The 26,493-nt window shown below is 52.8% G+C and overlaps 1 protein-coding gene across 1 annotated transcript; it reads right to left on the bottom strand.

The window, feature by feature from the left end:
- Nucleotides 1–2,587: 2,587 nt before the first annotated feature.
- LOC130858426 (chymosin) lies at nucleotides 2,588–14,282 on the bottom strand. The gene is made up of 9 exons (XM_057744830.1): nucleotides 14,221–14,282; nucleotides 11,684–11,834; nucleotides 10,687–10,804; nucleotides 9,444–9,562; nucleotides 7,080–7,279; nucleotides 5,068–5,181; nucleotides 4,174–4,318; nucleotides 3,471–3,569; nucleotides 2,588–2,730 (listed from the first exon to the last, which is right to left on the bottom strand). Exons 1-9 carry the CDS (start codon nucleotides 14,280–14,282, stop codon nucleotides 2,593–2,595), a joined length of 1,146 nt encoding a protein of 381 aa, XP_057600813.1. The 3' UTR covers nucleotides 2,588–2,592.
- Nucleotides 14,283–26,493: the final 12,211 nt, after the last annotated feature.

The raw sequence follows: 26,493 nt of genomic DNA, 5'->3' as shown, positions 1-26,493 counted from the left end.
CTTCTGCAGAGCCCAGTGTGGGCCCCTTGGCAGAAACTTAAAATCCTGCAGAGAGCTTGGTCCCTTCTTTCCCCTTCAGCATCCTCCCAGCATGCACTGGGCCATTCCCCAGGCTCACAAGGGGAGCGAGAAGGTACAGAGCGGGCCTGAGTGTGCGGTGGTGCCGAGCCGCTGTAAAGATGAAGAGGGAAGAGGAGACCAGCGGCAAGTAGTATCACTTGTGAGGATGAGTGAATCACTCTTCCATTCATTCAACAATACCTGCTGGGGGCATTCCATGAGTTAGGCCCCCAAGGTATCAAAGAAAGGTGCACAGTATCAGTCCTCAAGGAGCCCACAGTTTGTGAGGGAGACAAACGAGAAAATAAAAATACCAAGTATACCCTCGGGAAAGGGTTGGGTTCAGCAGGGGCCACAGGCAGACACCAAACCCAGCCTGGTCAGGAGATCCAAGATCTGGATTAGGGGAGATCTGAATGACAATTAGAAGCTGGGCAAAGGGGTAGGAGTGTGGAGAATATTCTAAGCAGAGCTTTCTCTGCACCAGGAGAAATTCCAGGAGCAGACTGTGAGGCTGCCTTGGCCCATGAGACCCAGGAGGGCGCTGGCCCCTCAGGACAGGGGTCACCACCCGGGCCAGGTGGGCAGGGGGTGCCGTGGGGGACCATTCGGTCCAAGTTTCCCATTTATGAAAGTCATCATATTTAGACTTTCTACATTATCTCCAAATGAGGTTTGGATATTTCAAATACAATTTGTGACGTGTAAACCGCTGAAATATAACACAATTTTTGTGAGCCTGTTCAGCTTTTTTTTAATCTACAGGAAGCCTAAAAATAATGAAAGTGGCCCATTTCTGTCTCATTCCTGGCAAACAGGCAGTGTTGGTCTTAGATAAGAAAACAGAGGCTTAGAGAAGCTGCCTAACGCCAGCTTCTCACTCCTCGGCACCATGCCCACCTCCCCGCCCCGGTAAGGCTGAAGCACCAAGGCTGCCCTCCGCCCTTGAAGTCTTGGACATTCTCTTGTCTCCTCTGCCCCAACCCATCCCAGGCCGCTCAGTTCCTGGGGCGGCAGCCTGAGCCCTTCCTCCTCCATGTCACCCTCCACGGTGCAGCCCTGCTCCTTCCCTGCCAGGGGCCCCCAGTTCCCTCCGTGGCCAGCGCCAGCGGCTTAGCCACAGACAAGAAAGCCACTGACACAGCATCTCTACTGTCCCGGATCCCTCATTTCGTTTGTCCTTGGGTACAACTGGGAAAGACCCCAGGAGGTGTCCCCAGAGGGTCCCATCAACAGGACCCCAGCCACAGCTCCTGCTGGGAGCCGCCTGCCCCCTTCCTAAAGGACAGCCTCCTTCGTGAAATGTCACAGCCAAACCTGTGGCTTCAGGATCTCTGAGACCTGCCTCGTGTCTCACCTGCTCCTCAGCTGTTTGCAGGGCACGTGTGGTCAGGATACAGGGGGGGCAGGGACTAGATAGTAATGTGGTCCCAGCTCCGCTTCCAAGGCCTTCTGAGAGGTCAGCTCCTATAAAGTTGTGACTTAAAGCCCAGTCACTGTACTGGGGGCAAGACTGGCTGGGATTTAGAAAAGTGAAGCCTGATCAATTATACTGTTCCCTTTAGGGAAAAAACTGTCAAAAGAAGGGGTGCAGAGAGAAGGGAAGGAGGGTGGAGGGTGGAGGGAGCAAACGTGCACAGTTCCTGCCCAGGGACCGAGCACTGGGATCTCCCCAGGAGGCTGGTGGGCCTGCCCGTCACAGCACCTCAAAGTAGCATGACTGAGAAAAACCTCTGACCTTTGCCTAGATGCCTTTGTTCTGACGCCCGATACCTGTATTTCCTCTGTGACCTCTCCCCTCCTCAGGAGGGGCTGCAGGGACCTGTGAGCGTGCGTGGTTTGTTCACTGACAGCCGTGGTCCTCGCTGAGCTTCTATACGTCCGCCTCTGTGAGCCGGTGGACGAGGGTCCGCCCCCGGCGATGTAGCCACTTTTCAGGCGCTGCTGAGTTTGGAGACTCTAAGACCGAGGATGGGACTCTGGGCTGTGGTTCTTCCCCACAGCAACCTCAGGACCCTCGGACCTTCCCAGATACCCTCTGCCTGTTCCACTAACTGTCTTCTCCAAATGGCATTCAAGCCCTTTTCTTAATAGACCTAAAGCCGTTCTCTCCCTGGGCCAATAGTCTCTACTCAGCCCCACCTCAAGCCCTTGCTCCCCGGGCACAAGTCTCATCCCGTGAAGGTCTCCCTCACTGCATTCTTTCCCCAGAAAGATGTACAGTAGAACAGGAAGGCAAGACTGGTCTGGCTTTTAAAAGCCTGACCTGAGCTTGAAATGGCCAATTCCCTTGTGAAAGTCTCCATCCATCAACTGTGTCCCCAGCCCTCCCCTACCCAGTTCTGCCGGACACACCACGTGACTGCCGCATCCCACCCCAGAGCCGTGCAAGGATTCAGCCCCAAAGGAAGCCAGGCTTTGCAGAGATGTAGTATTTATTGAGAACCGTCTGCCTGAGAACCTCATCTACACGTGTACGTGTGTGTACGTGCATGTGCTTGGAGACAGTGAGGCTCTTGGTCAGCGGTGTATTCAGACGGCCTTGGCCAGCCCCACACGGTTGTTGGCCCTGTCAAAGACACTGTAATACTCCCGGATGAAGACATCCCCCAGGATCCACAGCTGGGAATAATTGTCACCCTGGAAGCCACTGGTGCAGAAGCCCTGGTCCTGGGAAAGGGAAGGCTGACATGAAGCTGGTCCCAACCCCCGTCGCTCTGCCTCTCCCGACCCCACCCCCAATCACTCTCTCATCTATTAGTCCCTCTCATCCTTGAAATCACCTTCTGAGGTAAGCAAACAAGTATCAAATTCATCCACTCAACAGACGGAAAATGGATACTCAGAAATGAAATGCCAAATCCAGGATCATCTGGTGGGTCCCTTCCCCACTCCCGCTCACTTGTCCTCCCTAAACCCCCCACCCTCCTGCTCTCGGTACCTACGGCCCTAATGACCAGCCAGAGCAGGCCTGGGGACCCGAGGCCTTGGCTGTTTGGGGTGCTCAGGATTAGGTCAAAGCTGAAGCAGGCAGGGCAGTAGGGATGAGGGTTGGGTCCCCACAATGCCCAGGATATCAAGAAAAATCCCAGACAAAGCCCTAGGCCCCAGGGCTTAGAAGCTAGCACAGTAGATGGAGGTTCCTACGGGTGGCCGTGGTCCTGTCCATCCCACTCTCCCTCAGGGTGCTGGGCTCTGTCCTTCCTGCCTCCCCATTTCTCTCAGGGTGAGGCTGCAGCAGCCACAAAGGAGGCCCAAGGACAACAGGCCCCACTCGGAAGGGCCTGGTGGTCTGGATGTACACCCTGCTCTCTCCACGTAGGCCATGCCACTTTTCACCAATGCACTGAGTTGCCAGGAGGGAGGAGGGGAGCTGGGTGAGCCCGAGCTTCCTCTCCAGAGACTCATACCTGGTTGGTGTAGGCAGAGGGGCTCAGTGGGTACATTCTGCCGTGGATCTCAAAGACCACCGTGGGCATGCTGCTCAGGCTGCCGCAGTCGATGTCAAACTAAAGACCAGAGGGGGGTTCCCTTAGAAGGGCCATGGGTGTGATCTGACTGCCAGAGGCAGAGAAAGTCCCAGGCGGGGCCTCTTCCTCTGCACTGGAGCCAAGCGGTAGGGAGGGGCCTGTTACTCAGAGGACCCCAGGGAGGCTCTCAGACCTCAAAGGAGTCACACAGACGGGGACCAGCTGTCTTCCAGCCCAGGGACAGACGCCAGCTGGAGACAAGGAGGGGTTTGCCCCGACATTTTCCCTCCAAGCCCAGCCAGACCTCCCAAGGACACTGAGAGCACTTAGCTGTCAGGGAGGAAGAGGGGAGACCCATGGGTGGAGGGGAACAAGAGGGTGCAGCAAAGCTTAGCGAGTCGGGGATGTAGGACTCTCCCTGGGACAGGAAGTCAGATTGCAGCCACTGCATGAGACATGGGAGCTCCGACAGCAAGCGGGCCAAAGCTGAAAAAGCTAGGCCACCGTGAAGGCCTCCCAAGAAGTTCCAACCCCTGCAGGGGAATGGGCCCCCTCACCATTTCCCTTTGTCATTTCTTCCATGTGCAAAGGGGTCCCCTCTTCAGGGGGGTCTGGGGAGGCAGGGGGAAGGGTCTGGCCTCACCTCGCCATGCCGGTTCTCTGTGGCTCCAATGGCCATCTGGATGTTGAGGATGTCACTGCTGGGCCCCATCAGGAGGGAGGTTCCCGTGTCCAGGATGGCCTGACAGCCACCATCACAGGCCACCACCACACCGCTGATGGTGACACTGCGGAGGGGAAACAGGATGGCCTCGCAGGGCACCCAGCATCCAGCCCTCCCTCCCTGGGCTCCTTCTAGCCTCCCCTGCCAGGATCCTTGGCAAGAAGGAAGCCCAGCCACCACAAATCCCTTCCTTTGGGCTCCTTCCTGGAGCTGCCATTAATTCCTGAGCTCAGAGAAAAGATCTGAAACCATTTTCTCCCAACTCAGTGGCTAAACAGAGGCCACCTGACCTTCTATGGGACAGAAACTTCAATGAAACAACAAAGTCACACTCATTAAGGGGTGGAATGTGTACCGCACTAGTTGCCCAAAGACCTGGTTTCAAATTTTCTCCTGACATTTACTTGCTTCAAATTCTCCTATTTTCCTACACTCAGGCTTCTCATCTACAAAATGGGTACGGTAACCACTCCTTTCTTGATTTCCTCAAGGGATGGTCTTGAGGTTCAAACTCGGTGTTAGTAAATTACAAAGTGAGGATGACCACGGCACCGCCCTCACAGGGCTCCAGGGAGGAATAAACCAGGCAGTCACACTCTTGCCCAGCACAATGCTTGGCCGGCAGTAGTGCTGGATACGCATAGTTAGTCTTACTAATAAAGTATAAGTGAATGTTTAGCATTCTCACCAACAAAGGCACTTGGCTTTGCAGCATCTGATTCAGACTCTAATGTGATGGTCTTACGAGCTACCGGGCTGACGCCCAGACCCTGGGGTCAGCCTCTGGCGGTGCCACAGCCGCAGCTCACCCACCTGTCCACGGTGAACTGCCAGTACTTCTGCATGGTCACGGGCACCCAGTGCAGGGATCCTGTGTAGTAGGACGGGTCAATGGCCCCCAGCGTGAGCATGCTCTCCTGGCCATTCCTGAAACCAAGGAAAGGCATGTGGTGGGACTCTGACACCCCGGCTCTGTGAGGAGGTACCCCAGCGCTACATAGGGGCAGATGAGATTCAGACCTTGCCCCACTGTCCCCCCCGCCCCCAACCCCTACCTCCACCCCACAGGCTTCAAATGAGCTCTCCCAGCCTCCCTCGTACTCCAGGCTTTTCTTTGATATCAGCTGCAGCATCCTTTCTCTCTGAATTCTGCAGCCCACCCCCACCCCCAGGGTGTGGCAGCACTAGGGGCCAGAGCATGGTCATTACTGTGTGAGGGGAGGTCAGGAAGTAGGAGGTCACATGACTGCCAGGCTCTGCTCAAGCCACTGTGTCCCCACCCCCCACCACTCAAGGCTTTCTGCCCCCAGCCCTTTGGCCTCAAGTAGGGGAAGGGGTCTTCAACAAGGACCCACATGCTCTGGATTAAAACTGCCACCCCAGCCCAAACCCTCTCTGTTCTTTCCAGGACTCTGTCTTGCAGCCAGGAAACATCCGCACACTGTGGGCTGCCTACTTCCTACTCTGCAGCTCTCGTTCCTTGGCCTCATCAAGCTCTGTCCCACATCCGGGCTCTGGTACATGCCACCCCACTGCCTAAAATGGACCATCCCTTTATCTCACCAGGATAACACCCCCTCAGGCCTCAGCGAAGTTTCCCCTGGCCACCCTTCACACACATACCTCATCAGACTGGGCTTCCTGTTACTATACACCCAGATCTCCCCTGCAGAGAGTGTTCCTATCACAACTGTCATTGTAGTTGTATACATAATTGTGTGCTGTTGGTTTCCCCCGCTAAAAAGTTAACTCCCAGTTTTCTTGTTTGCTGATGTAGCCCCATGTCCTGGCAGAGCCCTGTACATAGGAAGGGCCCGTAAATATCTACTAAGTGAATAAATGAATGCACCAGTTTACCCCCTGCCTGGGTTCCCCTGACCTCAGCTGCCCAGCTCCTTCTCCTGAGTGTGGTTCCCTGCTCCCAGTCCCGCCACACACCCCTCCATCTAGCAGAGCTGCCCCATCAGGCGAGTAGAGTGGGGAACACTGCGCTAAGAGTCAGGAGTCCTGGGCCCCAAACGTGGCTCATCTACCAGTACCGAGGGTGATCGTCCTTCCAGGACCTCAGCTTCCTGCATATTGAAAGGAGACGGGCCTGCTCTAAACATCTGTGAACCTCGATGACATCAATAAGTGATTACTAAGACCTGCCGCTTTGGAAAAAAAAGAGGTTAAAAACCCCTATGTGAGACTTCCCAGGTGGCTCAGTGGATAAGAATCCACCTGCCTAAGCAGGGGACACGGGTTCGATCCCTGCTCCAGGAAGATCTCACTTGCCGCGGAGCAACTAAGCCCATGCTAAGCTCAACTACTGAGCCTGCGCTCTAGAGCTTGTGAGCCACAACTATTGAGCCTGTGTGCTGCAACGACTGAAGCCCGTGCACCTAGAGTTGGTGCTCCACAACAAGAGAAGCCCACACACCATAATGAAGAGTAGCCCCCAGTCGCCACAACTAGAGAAAGCCCACGTGCAGCAACAAAGACCCAAAAATATGCAGCCAATAAATAAATAAATAATTTTTTAAAAAAATATGAAACCTAGTTAATTAAAAAACAAACAAACAAAAACCCTGTGCAGAGATGGAGTCAGGCCTCCTGTTTTAAATGCCAGAAATAAAAGTCAAATTCTGGCCCAGTGGACTCTGGCTGCATCCATGACCATGCTGGGACTAGACAGGAGGTTGGATGTGCCTGGAAACAGGGAGAGGTTTGCTTGGATGCTGGGGGCTAGCCCTGTGTTGCAGTGTCCCCAAGGGAGGATACTCCTCAGCCGACAGTCCCTGCCAGGCCGTGGAAGTCCAGCCCACGCAGGGTGCAGCTCCCACCTGTCCATGTAAAATGAGAACAGGTCTTGGGCCACCAGGTGCCTGTCCATCATATTGTCAAACACAGGCACCGAGTACTCGGAGGAGAGCGAGGGGTAGGCCATCCCCAGGATCCCGTCGAACTCGGAGTAGGTGAAGACATCACCAGGTTCCTGGGTGCTCAGGCCCACAGTCTGCTGGGGATCCACGATGTTGGAGACCTGCAAGAGAGGCAGAGTGACCTCCACCAGGAGGCCCTGCGGCCAGAGGACCCACAAAGGTCAAGGGTCAGTCTCTGCCAGCCCACCCTCCCTCCTATAGGCAGCGTAGTTATGTTATGTAAGGAGGCGTAGAAAAGCCTCCTCACCCAGCTCTGTGCTGTGGCTTGGAGGGAACTGGGCTGACAAGGCAGGGGGCTGGGATGGTGGGGGGAGAGAGGGCACGGGTAGGGGTACAGACAGCAGTGCTGATGGTGCAGAAGTTGGGGGTGAGCCCACAGAAGGCGGTGAGACAAGGAACGCTCCAAGGCCCTCTGCCTGCCTGCCGCCCTCCCGTCGGCTGCTGCACCGGGGCCTCCCCCAGGGACTAGCCGTGGGGGCAGCGTGATGGTCAGAAAGAACATGCGCGCAGTTTGCATCTAAAAGACCCCACTGTGCGTCCTTGCTCTGTCGTGTGCTGTGTGACCTTGGACAGGTGCCTCTCTGAGCCTGTCTCCTCATCTGTTACAGGGAATAATAACACCTGCATGTCAAGGCAGTGCTTAGACTGAAGAATACAAACGCTGCACATTTATCGAGCACTTCGTAAATGTCTGATCAACAAAGATTTATTGGCATTCTGCCAAGAAGTGCTAACTCCAAAGCATCCTATCAGTCTGCCATTTCCCTGGAAGGCTGACGTGTCCACTAGCCTGTTCTGAGCTCCCACAGTGGCCCTGCTGCTTCTACTCTGTCCCCTTATAACCCATCCTCCACACAGGCAGCCAAAGCGACCTTTGAGAGTGGATGTCATCATGTCACCCTTGCTACAACCTTCCAGTGGCTCCTGAAGGCACTCAGGGTGAAACCTGTGTCCTAGAATCCCCTCATGCTCTGGTCCTGCTTCTCACCCCTCCTCGCCCTCCTCTGGTCCCTGAGCTCACTCTGCTCTACCCACACTGATCTTCCTCTTCCTGGGGTGCCCCACTCAGTCCCACTTCATGTGAAACCTCTGCCGGAGGGGGCGGGCAGGTCCTGACCCCTGAGCCTCTCTCACATACCCCCTGGCCAAGGTGGGTGAGTGAAGACAGCAAGATGCACCATGGCCCAGGCCCACAGCAAGGGCCAGCTCCTCCGTGAAGATGCAGGTTTTTCCCCTTGAACCCAAAATAGCAGAAAAGAAAGCCAATGGCTCCAGGCAGCAGAGAAGTAGGACGCCTGAGCAGGGGAATCAGCCTTCCGGAGGCCTGTCTGATGGGCCACCTTAGCCAGTGGCTCTGCTGCTGACTCCTGGGGAGGCCTGAGCTGAGTGGGCACCTGTCCAGCCAAAGGAAGAGGCTGAGGAGAGGGCTGGCAGCAGAGAAGGGCTGTGTCTTTTGGGGCTTAAAGCAAAAAAGACTTCAGCCAGACTCAAGAAAGAACTCAAGGAAGATCAAGGGGAAGAGCATCAAGGGATGCCTCTTGGTTGTCAGTCTTAGATGGTGGATGAGGACAAAAAGAAAGACGCTAACATGTGTCATGCATGTACTATGTGCTGGTCACTGTAAGTCCTTCAGAAGCCGAAAGGGGACAAGAGCAAGGGGACCCCTTGTACAGAGGACACAGACACTCTCTGACTTGAGAGAGGATAATGCTGTATGATTGATAAAGAGTGAGGTCAAGCCCCAGAGAGTCAGAGACGTGGGTCTGACATTCAGTTCCCACCATCACCAGCTGTGCGACTTCAGGCAAGTTATCAGCTCATCTGAGCCTCCGGTCCCTCATCTGAACAATGGAGATGACAATACCTTCCTCAAGGGGCTGTTGATAGAACTAAATTTAAAATGAGATCACACAGGTGATGCTGAAGAGCTCAGAACTGGCACAGACTCAGGATTCTGGACTCACTATGGCTAGGTCAAGTGAAAAAAGGGTTAAGAGGATGGAAACGGGACCCAGAGAAGCCTCTCAGGTGGGGCTCTGGTGACTGACCAGGGAAGGAAACAGGGAAGGGAGGGAGGGACACCCCACAGCTGCTGCTGGCTAAAATCCCTCTCAGAGTCCTCCCCCACAGGGCCACCCCCAGGGGCAGGACCCAAAGGGCCTCTCAGCGCCCGCTGTGGCACAGCCCAGAGCCGGGGTGTCTGCGTGGGAGAGTGGCTGGTGGGGAGGGAGAGGCAAGGGCTGGCTGGTCCCATCCCACACTCACAATGACGGTGTCGTATCCCAGGAAGCCCTGCATGCTGCCTGTGCCATACTGGATGGACAGGGGTCTGCCCAGGCTCTGGAAGGTGGACGACTTGCTTGGATCAAAGCGGCGGTGGTTTTCTGGAACACAGACTCAGGGTGAGTGGGGCCCGTAGCGTCTTTGTGCCACTCAACGTGCCAGCCAGGGCTGAATCCTCATCAGGCTTTGTAAGAATAAATACTGGGGCTTCCTAGGTGGCGAAGTGGTTGAGAATCCGCCTGCCAATGCAGGGAACGTAGGTTTGATCCCTGCTCCAGGAAGATCCCACATATCGCAGAGTAGCTAAGCCCTTGGGCCACAACTATTGAGCCTGTGCTTCAGAGCCCGTGAGCCACAACTATTGAGCTCACGCGCCACAACTACTGAAGCCCACGCACCTAGAGCCTGTGCTCCACAACAAGAGAAGCCACGGCAATGAAGAGCCCGCGCACCACAATGAAGAGCAGCCCCGGCTTGCCGCAACTAGAGAAAGCCCGTGCGCAGCAACAAAGACCCAATGCAGCAAATAAATAAATTTATTTTTAAAAAGGAATAAATACTAACCATTCTCTCTACTGAATATAAGCACCTCGTTGTCTCTTGATCCCACAGCGTTTAGTCAAGAAAATTATTCTTTGTTGCTCAACCCACCTCTCTGACCCCCGCTTCATAGCTTCCAAACAAAAAATGGAAGAAGAAAACCATCCTTGTGGTTTCCTGAGACTGGCTTCTACCTGCTTTGTAATATCCGGCAAGTCTCTTTGCTTCTCTGAACCTTGGTTTCCTCACCTGGTAAATGAGGATAAAAAGAACACCAACCTCCCAGGATGGTTGGAGAAATAAATCATTTACATACATGAAGTGTTTACTCAGTGCCTCTCACTTTATTCTCCCAGCGCCCACTGGCCCCATTTTATAGAAAAAAAACTGAGAACCCAGGAGCGTAAGGAGTCTGCCTTGGCTCCTGATAGAGCAAAAAAAAAAAAAAAAAGCAGAAAAATTAAGTTCCCTCATTTCTATCTGGTGCTTTATACATCAGCCTGTGATTTTTACACCTTCCCAGGCTGGGGCCAGTGGGAAGTGTTGAACGAGGAGATGGGACACAACCAGGAGGCTGGGAACGTCCGAGCAAGCTCTGCTGACCCCCCGTGTCTCCCCCCGACCCCAACGGCCACCCTGACTGCAGCCAGCAGAGTGGCGCCGTGGGCGGATGGAGGTCACTCACGGCAGGCGTCACTCCTGCAGTAGACAGAGGGCACCCAGAGGTCAGAGGAGCCGGTGTCAAATACCACGGTGAACTCCTGGGGTGGGGTCCCGATGTAGATCGTCCCAAAGTACTCACTCTGAGGACAGACAGCACTGAGTCAGGGTGGAGGGGAGGGTGGCTGCACGGCGTGGACCCGCTTCAGCTCTGTAGGCCGCGTGCTTTCTGCCCACAGACCTGGGAGGCCGAGGGGGAGGGAATGGAAGGAGGATCCCTGGGGGTGGGGTGGTTCTTCATCCCCGGCCCCCACGCTGCGCTCCCACCCCAGCTGTGCTCGGCCTGCCCCTCCTGAAAGCCCTGCCTCCACTGCTGGAATCAGCCCCCAAAGCAGACACTGCATGGAAAGTTAAGCCCCGCCTGGTAGGGAGCCTGGGGCACCCTGCCAGGGGCCGGGACACAGAGGTGGGACACCAGCTGGGTACAGACCCCAGAGCCAAGCTGTCCCGGCCACCCCTCCTCTCCCGCTCTCCCCATGTGTCAGTACTGGGGCTGGGGCGGGGGCAGGGATGACCTAGATAAGGAAATGAGGACACAGAAGAGAAAAACAGGGGGTTGTTTACTGCCAAGCGTGACAGATGAGAGAGACAGGCTCCAGAAAGGACGAGGGCACACGGGGCACTCCTGCCATGTCCTGGGAAGCGGAGAGTGGGCGCCAGCTGCCCCCTCCTGCCGAGCCCAGCCTAAGACATGGGCTCCCTGGGCCCAGAAAGGTGGGTGTGAGGTTGGGTCTGGGAGCAGACCACGCACCCACAAGGGATGCGGTCTGCAGGAAGGTCATCTGAGCGCAGACCTTTGAAGGCAGGGGATAGGCTTTGAGGGCCTGTTGGCCCCTGGGAGATCCTGAGGGGTAGGAGATGACCTCACACCCCCTGGGGCTCCATGATTCCTGAAAGAGGGAAGGGGGGCATCCATCGCACGGTGTGGGAATCATTACTGGAAGGCTGGCAGAGCCACTCACGTCCAGGTAGCTGGTCAGAGGCTCCCAGGCCACCTCCCCGAAGCTGGAGTACTTGCTGCGGACAGCTTCCCGGTATTTCTGCAGGAAGTCCTCCAGGATCCCACGCTCCTTCAGCGCCTTTCTCAAAGGCTTGCCTTTGTGCAGAGGGATCCTAAGGAGGGGGGAGGAATTAGTGATGAGGTGAGCCTCTCCTCAGGGCTGCCCAGCCTGCGAGAAGTGCCCAGAGGCTCTGGGCTCCATAAGCCACTCCCCCACTTTTGTACCATAACCGAAAGTAAAAACTGTAGTCTACATCAGTTCACAAATCCATGCCAGTCCTTACTAAACCCAATGCGCTCTGACATCTCCTACTCCTTTCTCTTCTTTAATGCTGGTGGAGACTCAGTCAATGTATTTCATAACCTGCTAATGAGTTTTGCAACTCCAAGGTTTGAAAGACACTACGCATATTCTCACTCAGTCTACAAATCCTTGCTGTGGACGTACCCTGTGCCAGGCACTGTATGGGGCACAGGGAACACAATGGGAAAAAGGGTACAGTCTCCACCCTCCGGGACCAACTGTCCAGAGAGGAAAACAGTGCCCCCCACGTTTTGGAAAATGCTACGACAATGTTCCCACCCTTTGCCAACCCCTGTTCTCTCCTCTGGGCAGCCTAACAGGTGGAAATTCTTCAAAGGGTTTCAGCACAGAGCATGGTCCCCAGGGAGCTTGGTTAGTGTTTAGATATTGGATGAAGGAGGTGGATCAGCAGGAAGAGAATCAAGAAGGAAAACAGCAGAAGCTGGTTGACAGCCCGTCTGGGACGGCTGGTGGCTCCCCAAGGCCCTCTGAGCTTCAGCTTCTTCTCTGCAAAATGGATTCTCTCTCCCTTTCCAGCCACTCTCAGGGGCCCTGCTGTGGGCCAGCCGAGTGGCTCTCAGTTTCCTCTCCTGCAGATTGAAGGACTGGGGAGTCCTGGTTCCCAGCATCCGTCCCAGCTCTAAGAGCCACGTGGCCCTTCTCGGCAGGCCAATTTTAAGGACGACTGGAGGCTACAGGTGTGAAAGTGCTTTGAGAGTAATAAAATGGCAGCAGGTTTAACACCCATAAAGGAAGTGGGTTCTCTCATGTCGTTCACGTCCCAAATGGGTCCCATATGGAAGAGCCTCATGTGTGAATTCTGGTCTCTCCTCCGGTGCCTCCCGCCCCCAGTCCTCATGTGTGACTTCAGCTGGGACCTGATCTCTAAATGAAAGGTTCTCAAGACATTTCTCAGCCTTTGTCTCTGATGATAGAAAAGAACTTCAGCCCTAAAGGAAGGAAGCTGGACTGAGCTCCTGGGAGCAAGCCCACAGCTGCCTGTTCGCGTGTCCCCATGTCCAAGTCCCCAGTGCTTTCTGGCTTTTCCAGCTGTGCTTCTCAACTGGATCTTCTTCAAGATCCACAGTAGTAGCCGTGACACTGCTGAGCTGTCTCCTCGCAGCACAAGACCCAGAGAGCCTCCCTCAGGGCAAGCGAGCATCAAAGGCAGTCCACCGCCCCATGCTGAGAACCAGGAATATGGCCCTGCACACAGGCTCCAACCACCAGGGAAACTTCCACCCAGTCCTGCCTCCAGGCCCTCTGCTGAGGCCACCAGATGCCTGACACTTGGACGAACTCCACTTTCAGGACCACCACAAGCAGCCCCCACTGCTCAAAGGCACTGGACCTCTTTTTAGGGATTCTGCTTCGTGAGGATGGATTCAGGTTTCCCTAGGCTTGGGCCTTGACAGGGCTCGAACCTGGGAACCAGAGGTAGTGTGACGTCATGGCAAGAGTCTGGGACTAAGACGGGGACCACCTGGGACCAAGTCCTGGCTTCTCCATTTCTAACCATCAGGCTTTGGGCAGCTCAGGGGGCCTCCCTGAACAACAGTTTCCTCAACTGTAAAATGCAAATAATACATCTACTTAATCCCTGAGGCTTAGTGATAGTGTAGGTAAAGACCTAGCCAAGTGTCTGGCACCTAGTAGCAAGCAGCTCCATAAATATCAGTTATCATTTTGGGAGGAGAACCTGGGAACTTCACCCACAAAGGATTTGGACAAAATAAAGAGAACTTTATTTTGTTTAACAGATGCGCACCATTCTTACAATGTGCCGGGCACTGTTCGGAGCATTTTACAAGTACTAACTCATGTACCCCTCGTGACAGCCCTATGAGATGGACACTTCTCTCATCCTAATTTCACAAATTTGCATTAAGTGATGTGAGAGTTACGTTACTGGGGATCAAAGCGCAGGCAGTTTGACTGCAGAAGCCAGGCCTTTAATCTACCAGGCAGCCCATCTGACCCCCGTTCTTGTTCACCACGCCCTGAAGAGTAGCAGAACGACGTAGAGGGAAAGGCCCAAAATACAAAGGCAAGACTGACCGGGAGCAATTATCTTGGGAACTAGCAGCACTTCCTTGAGGACGCCCCGGGGGACCAATGGCCAGAAGACTGGGGAAAGACCCACCCAGAGAGGATGCGGGCGATGCCCGTCCCCTCCCCGGGCGCCTGACACCCACCTGGTGATCCCAGTGCCCTGGGAGAGAGCGAGAACTGCAAGTAGCGCCACAAGACACTTCATCCTGAGTCTGGGTCCGGCCACCGCTCCAGCCAGTGCCCACTCCCACAGCCTTTATAGAGGGCGCGGGGTTCCCGCTGGCTGGGAGCCCAGGCTGCAGAGATAGCCCCTAAATTCGGGCCACTCCACAAACACATTAAGATAGCACCCAGACTACACAACACCTGCTCTGATAAGGGCCACCCCGGGGACTTCAACGTTGAAGGGTACACATGCCAGATCTTCAGGCCGGGAAATGTCATGCAGGCCTTCCTGATCTGATTTCCCCTTTCAAACAGGACTTCTTGGGCTAACACAGGTAGGGCCTCCGCCAGAGCCCTATCTCACGTCCCACCCTATGGTCTGTAAAGAGGTCTGCTCCCAGGGGGCCCCTTCCTGCCCTAGCTGCCTCCCGTCCATGATCCTGACGTCACGGGAGCCCCAGCCAGCCCTGTCTGGGAGTCTCCCTGCCCAGTCCTCCCAGCCCAGGTTTCCAGGGTCCACTCATCTACTCCCCAAGTGGCATCGAAAGCCGAGAGTGCTTGGTCAGTCTGTCATCTCCATCGAAGAGAGACACAGACCCAAGCCTTGGGCTCCCCCGGGGCTGTGGTCCTTGGTTCCATGTTACGCGGGCATTGGGAAGGGGAGGGAGTAGAGGCCAGATCCCATGAGCAACGGGGAGGCCTGGGGAGGGTGAACGGCGGGGGCAGGCATGTGCCACACGTGGAGGGGAAGGAGGAAGCCACAACATGATGGGCAGGTTTGGGGAGCGGGTTAAGTGCATCTAAGCCACACACAGAGGACCCAGAAAAGCTTCTTGGAGGCACACACGCAGGGGCTTGTGATGAGTAGAGGGTCCCAGGGTCCAGGCCAGATAAGCCAGATATGCTCTCAGGCCCGTAGCCTGAGAGAGTATTAGGGCAAAAAGGAAAACAAAGACTTAGCCACAAAAGGGGACGTCACTTCCCAGGAGTGAGGGGAGGCTAAGAACTGGAAGACCAGGCTCAAGTCAGGATAAGGCAGGGGCTTTGGGAACATGGGTGTGAGGGAGATCACGGGGCCAGTCACTCACACCCTGCAGGACAGACATCTGCAAGGTGAGGGAGGCCTGGTGGGGTGGACGAGGGAGGCAAGGACCTGAAACAGAGAGGGCAGGCTGGGCAGCTGAAGAGGTGGGCGTGTGGTGGCCCCCAGACACGGGCAGGCTTGAGGGCTCTGAGAGGGACAGACCCAGAAGTTCCTGTATTTGATATATAAGGGCCTCAGGAGGCAAGTCGACAGGGGACCTGAGTGTTTTATGACAGGCCTTAGGAGGACAGGCAGGCCCGCCCCTGGCCAGGGCAATGCCCACCCCCCACATCTTTTCCCAGCAGGCCAAGCACTGCTGCTTCTCAGGCCCCAGGAAGCAGCCACAGGCACATCCAGCTTTCCAAACACATCCTCAGGGCACCATCACGGCACCCTCCCTTTCCAAAAGCCCGGGAAGCAGAGAGAAAAAACACTACCAATGGTACAGCTTGTTTCCTGTTTCCTTCCCTGGGGAGGCTGCCCTGCCAGGCCAGGGCCTGCGTGTCCTGTCCCAGCGGCCCTGCCTCCAATCAGTGTTTCCTCCCACCCATCAGGACCCAGCATGCCACATAGCAGGTGCTCAATAAATGCTTGGTTAAATGAATGAGTAAACGGTCTTGCCACCACCCTCAAGGGTAACTAGCAGGCTGCATCGTTATTATGTCCTGCAGATGAGGAGACAGAGGCTTGTAGAGGTTAAAGGGCTTACCTGTCAGGAAGAAGAGCTTGAACTCTCACAAGACTCTTGGTCTGATGTGCTACACTATACCACAGGGCCCAATATGCTGTGGGAAGTTCATGAGTTTACAATGTCAAGTCTGGGGCAGCACTGCTTTGAGCTCACCCCTCCCAACCTCTGGACATCCCTGGGGACATCAATACTCATGAGCAGTGGGTCCATCGGTAGCATGTGGGGCGGGGACCCACGGGGGTCAGGACATCAGGCGGGAGCGCTGTACCACCCTGCTCCATGTCGCCTGTGGCCCAGCCTGACCCAGCAGCAAACACTCCTGGACAATGAGTCTTGGAAGTCAGGCTCAGCACCCCCTCCCTCAGCAAGGTGACCCTCAAATCCAAGAACCAAAGCGCTGGTTTCTCCGTGTTTATTCACAAGATTGGCATCATTCTAATAGCATTCAAGTGCACGTTATCAGGAAGGCTGCCCCAGACTGCACAGGATGTTAGGACTGTTTATCCTCGGGAAGCAGGCCAAAAACTGTGAAAAGGTTTTAGAAAAGCCACGATAAGATTTCATCATCGGTTACCCAGAGCCAGGTGGGGACGACGCCCCTTGGTCTAGATTCCTTGAGTCTGCGAACTGACCCACAAAAGTGGTTCAAACAAAACCAGGGCCCAGGGACAGCCTCTCCTGGGTACCAACCTTATGATCCCCACTCAGATGTGAGCAACAATGATGCCAATTCCACTCACTCCACTGAGCATCTTCTGTGTCTCACTGGACGGAGATGTGACGCTGGTGTCATCTCCACCAGTCGCACAGGGGACAGATCGGCTCTGATATGTGACCCTGCTGTGGTCCAAAGGGCCAGACACCTCCTCTGCAAGGGCCAGCCAGCAGGGAGCGTGGTTTCTGGCAACTGCGGGTGGGACGATCCTGGGTTTGAACCCTCGGTCTGTCACATGGTGGTGTGACCTTGAGCAAGTCCCTTTACTTCTCTGTGCCTCAGTTTCCTCTTCTGTAGAGACAGTGACACAGAGAGGGTCGTGTGAGGATCAAAGACAAGAGAGTCCAGGGCTTCTGTTTGTTAGGCCTTCTGCAGATAGGAGGCATAAGGGACTGAGATTGTCACCTTGAAGATTTTAGTCATTCCCCAGTCTCGGTTCCTCATCTGTGAAATGCAGCATTTACAAGCTCACAACGCTGGTCTGAATCTCAGATGTTTCCAAAGCAGCAATTCTTTTTCTGCTCTATGAATCAGCTGAATTTCTGCACTGTGGCCCCAGGCCTCCAGACCGAGGGGCAAGTTGACCTCAGCCATTTTTGCACAGTGTCCCACAGAAGTGCTTCGGCGCACGTGACTCTCCAGCTCGCCAAGTTTGCCCTGTGGTCTTTCTTTGTCCCTGCCTGGGCCCCTGTTGCTTCCATGTCTCACCTGAGCCAACCCAGCCTTCTGGAAGCTGTCTTGGTCATACTCCCCCAGGCAGGCCACACGGCCTCTCCACCCTGATCTTGCCTCCTCCCTGTGCCCCCGCCAGGAAGCAGGATCCAGGTCCCCACCACTCAGAATCTGCCTGACTCCCTTGCCTCTGCCTTCTACACCTGCGGAGGAGCCCCAAGTTCTCCCAGGGCTTCAGGAGAAACATGTCCTGACCTGGAAACGCTGCAGATCCCTTCTGCTTTCTGCCCTGCCCACACCTTCCCTGAGGCAAGCAAAGGCAGGGTTGGCTTTTCCTTTCCTGAAGAAAAGAGAAAGGAGAAAATGAGAGGAATTTTTTTTAAATCATAAATCAGTATCTCAAAATATTATTCGGACACATTAAAAACCTATACCAAGTATCACATGCTTAGTGTCAGACACCATGCATTTACTCTCTTAAAATGTCTCCATTTTACGCATGAGCAAACAGGAGCTTGGAAAGCTTAACCAATTTTCCAAGTCACTTGGCTAACAACAAACGGAGCCGGGATTGAAACTTGGGTCTGTTTGATTCTGGACGGCATATCCTTTCAGTTTGACCACGTGACCCTCCAGGCACCAAAATCTTACAGTTCAGTGAAGATGACCACATCACATCCACACTCGACAAGCCTCAGGCTGAAGAAGGTGGGAGGGGTCCTGGGGTCTTGAATGCAGGACAGAGGAACAGCAACAGTTCAGCTGGGAGAGACCTCAGAAGAGCTGAAACCTGGAAAACACATCAGGAGACTGCCCCGCACATTTGTAAGTCCCCACCTTTCTCCCCTCCTGCCCCCAAAGTGATCCCTGTGAGTGATGTACTGGCCAGTCCTCCAGCTGTGGTCAGCAGAAATCTGGGGGGAGACCAGCACCCAGCCTCCAAACCTGCACCTCTGTTTGTTCTGCATCAAGTGACCTGAGCCCTCGGAACATCTGGCCAATGCATCACGGAATTGCCAGGTCCTCTTGGGAGAAGGGTGGGGTTGGGGACCCTGCCCCCCACACATAGGAGAGCACATTGTGAGTTATGGGAAGCAGTAACAGGGAAGCCCATGGCAGCTTCCCGAACGGGACGGGAGAGAGAGAAGGGTCAAGGCAATCCCCCAGCTCCAATGCAGAACTTGGGGCCGCCAGCAGATTAGGTCTCTGCATCACTGGGTCACGCATCTTAAGATCATGTTTTGCTTCATAAGTACAGTTTTAAGGAATCACTAAATAGTTGGGGAAGAGGACTTGGTCAAACATTAATAGTCTTGTATTGAGGTCAATTTCTGGCTTCAATATTTGTACTGATTTTGATTTTAATAATTATAAGAAAATGTCCTTGATTTGGGGAGACATATTGAAGTAAAGGAGTGTTGTGTCTGCAACGTACTTTCTAACAGATCAGAAAAACAAACAGACAAACAAACTATATATATATATATAGAGAGAGAGAGAGAGAGAGAGAGAAAATAAAAGCAAGGGTGCTCAGATGCCAACATTTTCGTTATCTGGGTAAAGGTATCATGAATTCTTGGTACTACTTCTGTAATTTTGAAATTATTTCTAAATAAAAAGTTTTTAAAGATTGAGATACTCCAAACCCTCTCCAAATAAATTCCATATTTATAAATTGGGCCTCCAGCACATTCAGAAGGAAGAGGATGGAAAGAGCAACAGAGCCGGCTGCTCAGCACCCAGGACCCTGCTCCAGGGAAAGCCATTGAGCTGAGGCTTCAGGAAGTGAGGCTGGCAGCACCCTAAATCCCATTTGGGGCTGTTTTTCAAGTAGGGAGTCGAAAAGAGGAAGGACAGTGGGGTGGAAGAGAGGAAGAAAAGGATGGGAAGGGAAGATCCTCTGGTAGAAGTCAGTTCCCTCCCAACTGTGCCTCCACCTTCTCAAGACACCCACATCATGACGGGACAGAGCAGGGCTAAAAGGGGATGATAAAGGTGGATGTGGAGAACATGAGCCCCTGCAGGACAGCGAAACAGAGTCTGTGTCACGCCTCTTGAGATCATGCATGTTTGCTTTATAAATACAGTTTTGAAGAATCACTGAATAGTTGTGGAGAACTTGATCCAAAATTTCAGCTTCGAAAGCTTCATGACATTGCATTTGGTGATGATTTTTGGATATGATGCCAAAAGCACAGGCAACAAAACATGAGTTAGATCACAACAAAACCAAAAACATTTGAGTTTCAAAGGACACTCTCAACAGTGAAAATGCAACCATGGAATGGGAGAAAATATTTGCAAACCAAATATCTGATAAGGGGTTAACATCCAGCATATGTAAAGAGTTCCTGCAACTAAACAACACAGGTTAAAAAAAAAAAAAAAAAGTAACCCAACTACAAAACGGGCAAAGGACTTGAATAAACATTTTTTCAAAGATGTACAAATGGCAGGGAAAAATAGGAGAAGATGCTCAACATCACTGATCATTAGGGAAATGAAAATCAAACTGCAACGAGATACTAGCTCACACCCATTAGGATGACTGCTATCAAAAATACATACATACATACATACCTACATACATACCTACATACATACATACATACAAACATACATACATACAAACATGCATACATACATACATACATACATACATACATACATACAAAAACAAACAAACAAAACCCCAGAAAATAACAAATGTTGGCAAAGATATGGAGAAATTAGAACACTTGTGTATTGCTGGTGGGAATGTAAAATGATGCAGCCACAATGGATATCAGTGTAGCAGTTCCTCAAAAAATTAAACATAGACTTATCATATGACCCAGCAATTATAGAACCAAAAGAATTGCAGGTAAAATCTCAAAAAAATATTTGTACCCCCATGCAGCAACAGTGTCACCCACAATAACCGAAAGGTGGAAGAAACCTCAGCTTAGACGGATGAGTGAACAAACACAACATGGTATACACGTACAGTGGAAGATTATTCAGCCTTAAAAAGGAAGGAAATTCTGACACATGCTTCAATCTGGAGAACCCTGAGGACATTATGCAGAATGAAATAAGCCGGACACAAAAAGGACAAATACTGTATAATTCCACTTGTATGGGGTACTTAGATTCGTAAAGACAAAAAGCAGAATGGTGGATGTGGGGGGTGGAAGGAAATGGGGAGTTATTGTTTAATGGATAGGGATTTTTCAGTTTTGCCAGATGAAGAGAGTTCTGGAGATGGATGGTAGGGATGGCTGCACAACAATGTGAATGTATTTAATGCCGCTGAAATGTACACTTATGGTTACAATGCTAAATTTACGTTATGTGCATTTTACCACAATTTTAAAAATTAAAGTTCCCTTGTAAATAAAAAGAAACACACTTTCATGAGCCAAATATAAAATGTGGTATACTTCTCTTTAAAACTCACAGTATAAAATATGGACAACTCCACATGTTACACCCTCTCTTTGAACATCTGGAAAACTAGCCCCTCCCTGGTGTGGCTCCCCAGGAACCTGCACCACTGTAACAAGGAAAGGGCTCAGAGTCTTAGTCATGGAGTTTCCCCACTGTGTGTCAGGTGCCCAGGATTTGCCTTTAGTCGTGTGATTACAACTCCTCCCAGCCTCATCGTCCTCATCTTGTGGGGTTTTTGTGATGATCAATGAGGCCATGTCAGGTGCGTGGTGGACAGTAGGCATTCAGTAAATGTAAGCCCTTATTATTATTCTCCTCTCTTCCAATCACCACCAAAAACATACCAAGTGGATATCATTACCCATTTTACAAATGAGAAAAATGAAGCTTAATGAAGTTGAGTCATCTACCCAGCTCCCAGGTCAGAATATGGTGGTGCCAGGATTTCAATCCAGGACCGGTTTGACTCCAAAACCCGCGATCTTCCTACTCCACCCCACCTGGGCCTCATTTAATGGATAAGCAACCTGAGGGTTGGGGACACTGGGCGAGAGGAAAGAGCTCAGATGCTCACAGGGGCCAGACAGGTAGTGCAGTCAAGTATGACAGTGTAAGGAAAATCATCTGCCAGAGATTCTACCAAAGAATTTTTGCTTTAACTAAATTATGACTAAAGCATGCAACATACAATGAGCCTGTATGATGCTGGAGATTGTATTTCCAATTCTAATTTTTAAAGTAAATATCAAAAAATAGAAATGCACAATTAATTTAATTCCCTTCCAAAAATTTTAAGCACGATGCAGCCAGCACTGTGTAGACCAAATTATTTGCAGGTCAGATGCAAATTCCAGCCACACAGTGGCTACCCTGAGGCAGGCAGGTAGGTGTGGTGGAGACCCTGACACGGGTGTGCTGAGTTCAGTTATGTCTAAACCACTACCCAGAGCTGGCTGCCACACCCCCAGTTACTGCCACTGTGGGAACCCAGTGGGAGCCACAGGCTGCCCATTTTCTAAGAGATACAGGAAATGCAGCTTTGGGGAGAAATATACCAACTTTTAAATACAGGTAACCATTTACTCTTACACTGTGTGGACCAAATAAGACAGGCGTGCAGGCAACCCCTAGCGCAGGTCTCCACAATGAGCCACTTCACTCACGGACAGAGCCCAGACTCGAGAGAAGTCTCTGACCCGCAGTCCAGGAAGGAACCAACCGGTGGTTTCACTCGCCTGGACCAGCTCAGAACTAGAGCAGGAGGCACAGAGGAGAAAGGATGGGCTGAGCGAAGGGAGTTCAGGATGCCCAAACCTGACAGAATCCGCCTGAAGAGGCAGGTCTGCAGAGAATCTGATTTCAGAGCTCGCTTTTTTTCTTCTGTCCTTCAGATCTCTGCCTGAAGCTATACCCGAAGATTTCTAGCAACCCCTAGTCCGTGGGAGGACTGCACAACATCCAGCCACACTAACTGAGGAGGATTTTTTTCCTCCGAGATGAATGTGTGTCAAAAAAATCAAATATTAATCACTGGCAACATTAATTTATAATAATGCTTGTCTCCCTTTCAGCTTCCAAGTCGACATCTGGAGCGACTGCTTTGAAACTGACACCCACTCCACCGCGGGAATTATAAATAGCCCGAGTTAAAATCTTCACCTTGAACTGAACAGACTGACTCCATGCAGCAGTTTATGGAATGAAGGGGGCTGCTTCGAGCACTAAAGTCCTGGGTGGGTCTATTTGGGGTGGTGTTTAAAACGTTAAAAAAAAAAAAAAAAAAAAAAGACAGCCATGGTGGATTGGGAAGAAGGGTCCTAGCGTGGCTTTGACCTGCACCCTCCCTGTGGGGTGGGGGAGGTCAGCCTCCCTCCCACCTGGCACATTTCATGATGGATCAGAGGAGGGAGGGGGCACAGGCTGTTTCATCCCACCCTGACTGAGTTCACGGCCAGTTTCTACACTTGCTCTTGGTAATTGATTGACACAGACACCATCCTTTATTGAAGGGGCACAAAACCCACGTTACACAAACAGAAGGAAAATTCCTCTATTCGTCTCCAGAGCACTGTCAGTGCAGGCGCTCACGGTGCCCAGGGCTGGCACCAGCTCACCTGGTCCCACGACAACTCTGCGAGCGAAGTCCCCGTGGGAAGTCCATTGCACCAAGGAGGAAATTGAGGTTAAAGATGCTGCTTCCCTGAGGTCCTCCAAGTAGCAAGTGGCAGGCAGAGTCAGGATCAAACCGAGGAGAGAGAGTCACTGGGGTCTCCTTGCTTAATCCCCCTCCAACATTTTTCAAGCTGCTAAAACCCCAGCTGCCCAGGCCCTCCTTTCCAAGAATTCAGATCCAGCAGCTCTGGGAAGGAGCATAGGACTCTGGGTACCGAACGAGCACCCCCAGGTGACACCCACCACCAGGGAGGGGTGGGCAGCACTGCCGTGGGGTCCACCTCGCGACAACCCAGTGAGGTAGCAGGAATCACTGTCCCCACTTAGCAGAGGTGCAAGCAGACTCTGAGAGCCTCCTGACCCCTCAGGGAACTGAGCTGAGAATCTGAACCTTTGGTCCCAATGTCACCGCGAGGGACTGGACCACCCGACAGAAGGGTGGGGGGAGGAGGGGGACGGAGCACCCCTTGGAGGGGAGAAGGCAGATGGGAGATGGGGAGGGCAGCATCTGGGAAGGAGGGCAGGAGATGCTGGGGGCAGCATGTAGCCCCATTTCTGATTGTCCCCAGCTCCCCAGGGGCTCAGGGCTTCTCTGGGGCAACCAGCTAAGGCCCTCCTGGCCCAAAGACGTTGCCGTCTCCACGGGTCTCCCCTGGTCCAGGGCTCCTATGAGGGTGCAGGCTGTCCAGGGGCGTGATGGCCACAGGAGGCCTTTCCCACAATCAGAGGTACCCGCAGCCCCTAAGGAAAGAAAGGAACACACATCCTGAGAACAGACCACTGACAGACCACCACTTAGTGACCTCACAGCTGCCATTGACACTTAGGGCCCTGAGGCTAACTGGGAGCCCAGCTGGGGCTCCGTGCCCCTTGGGGCCAAATCCTCCCAAGAACATAGTTCCACGGCCCCCCCCCCACCAGACGATCCTCCTTCTGCCCCACCTCATGAGACCTCACTGGGCCCCTTGTCAGCACCCCTCCCTGGAGGCTAGTGAGACCAGGGAGGGCAATCCCAGCAGTGCGCTCCCAGACGTGAGGCCCCCCTGCTCCCCTGGGAGTGAGCTGTGGGCTGCCTCTGCCGTGGGGCTCCTCGCTGAGATCCCCAACCCCAGCAGGCTCCTGGGGCAGGGCGGCCCAAGCCGAGGGGCCTGGGCCCCATTTCCTGCTGCCGGGCCTCCCAGCGTCCCCTGCTGCCACGCAGCATCCCGTTTGGCTGCTCAGGCCCGTGTCTCTCCGCAGCTGGGCCCCAGAAGGGGGCCTGGAAGCATGTGCAGGACACGTGTCTGCCTCCCGGCTGAGGCCTTGGGGCAGCCAGTGCCACCTCGTCACCTGCGTGGCTTCCCAGCATCCAGGTGGGGCCCCAGCTGTCCACCTTCAACTGAGCGGAAATTACAGCCCCCTGGGGGGCCTCCTGTCTCTCCTCCACAGTCACGCCTCTCTTTGTGTTCCTCTTCCCCCTTGGCCCCTTTGGGGATCGAGGTTTTCCCAGGGACAGTCGCACCCACTTTGCAACCTCATTCTGGATGGACGCCTACCCAGGCGCCGCCCCCACCGCCTTCTCCCCGCCTTCTCTCCTGTCTTGCCCATCTTGTTTTCATATTAAGACCACACACTAGCTTGACTGGAGTTTTTCCTAATGGAAGCTAGTCTCTCAGTCCCTTGGGGGAAAAAAAGTAGAATTTTCATTATATGTTTAATTAATTTCCTCCAAAGTTTGGGGTGACAGACGAGGGAGGGCAGTGTTTCTTGGGGGGTGGAGGTTCAGGGAGCACCTGTATCGGTCACAGCTGGAGGGGGCTTGTTAAAAGCCCCACTGAGTCTGGGTCTCTGGAGGGAACCCAGGAACCAGCATTTAACGTCATCCTTTGGGCTTCTATGTACACTAAGGTTTGGAAACTGCAGGTCTACAGGGTGAATGACATTTCCTAGAAGTGGGGCCACCAGCCGCCGAGATGCCTATCTCAGGGGACACACGCGCTTTGGCAGATTTAATGTGAACCCAATCTGAGAAAAGTCAGAATAAAATTCAGAGCCCACTCTCCTTATGCTTTTCCTAGAAAAAAAAAATTGAATAACGCAGTATTAAGATCATAGCCCGTATTGAGCAAACATTCCATTTTACTTGGAAACAGTGACTCATGTGTATAAGCAGGGTATTAAGAAGCTCTTAGATAAGATCTGTGTATCTTTGTTCCCAAACGGAGTGTTACTGAGCTTTTCCCACGTAAACCTGTGCTTGCAAACGACATAATAATAACTGAGCCGGATCTGACAAACTGGGATTTCTTCCTACCATGTTCAAATTCTGAAGAAGTGAGGTGCATCCAGGAGCAGGTTTTTGTTTCTCCCTGGCAGTTTTATGAGTTTACCTCACTGAGGAGGTGCCCCAGGTAACACCAGCGTGGTGAGCCAGGCGGACAGATCTCAGTGCTGACTGTCTGAGATGTCTTCATGAATAAACAAAAGACACATAAAACATTCCCAGGGTGCTTCCATGGGTCAGAGCTGTCCTAAGCACTTTGCCTGCACTAGCATGTAATCCTCACAGCAGCCCTAAGAGGCAGGTACCTCTTGTTACCAAACCAAACTTGGGTCCTCTTGCTTGAACATCGTAAAGTCAATCTACTGACACCGGGTTGTAGTGAAGGAACGTGCAGCATTTATTGCAGGGAGCCAAGGCAGGAGTCCAGGCAGCGAAGACTCAGAAGACCCAAACCCCTTGACGGCTTTAGGGAAAGGTTTGTAAAGACAGAGTGAGGGAGAGGGCTGTGGGATGCGTGACCAGCTCGTGGACATTCTTCTGATGGTTTGGTGGTGAGGTAGTCAGGAGTCAACACCATCACCCTTCTGAGGTCTGTGTGCTTGTGGGCAGCACACAGTTAACTCCTTCCACCTGGTGGGGTTTCGGTATCTGCCAAACAGCTCAAAGGATATGGCTCCGAATATTACCTATAGCCCTCGGGGAGGAACTAAAGGTCCCTGACTTTGTTTAATGGCTAAACTATTATTATTCTGTCTTGCTTGACTGTTTTCCTTTCTGATTAAATTCATTCCTGGGAACTTGGGGAAGGTCTAGGAGGCTAAAGTTTTCCTACAAACAAGAGGCGGGAGGAGGACATGGGGTGGTCTGTGCCAGCAAGGCCCTATAGGGTGCTGTTCAGTTACACTATTATTAGTACTGCCCTTTTACAGATGGGGAAACTGAGGTAGAGGGGCTTAGTAACTTGCCCACAGTTCTTATCTAATAAGCAGCCTGACCAGCGTTCAAACTCGCACAGTCTGTGCTGTTAACCACTGTAGCAAGGTAGCGTTGCTGTTAATTTCATGAGATTTGCCAACAGAGCAAAATGTAAAATGACAAGAAAATGTCAAGCTGCCATGTGGCAGATTTGTTTACTTGGTCTTCAGGGCTTAGTTTCGTGACAGAATCTCAGAGGCTCCTCTATGCCTTGTCTCTGCCAGAACTGTGCCCACAACTTCTTACTCAT

This window comes from Hippopotamus amphibius, chromosome 1 (genome assembly GCF_030028045.1).
Source record: "Hippopotamus amphibius kiboko isolate mHipAmp2 chromosome 1, mHipAmp2.hap2, whole genome shotgun sequence".
NCBI lineage: Eukaryota > Metazoa > Chordata > Mammalia > Artiodactyla > Hippopotamidae > Hippopotamus > Hippopotamus amphibius.
The sequence above is the reverse complement of the archived record's forward strand: the minus strand, read 5'-3'. Positions and strand labels throughout refer to the sequence as shown.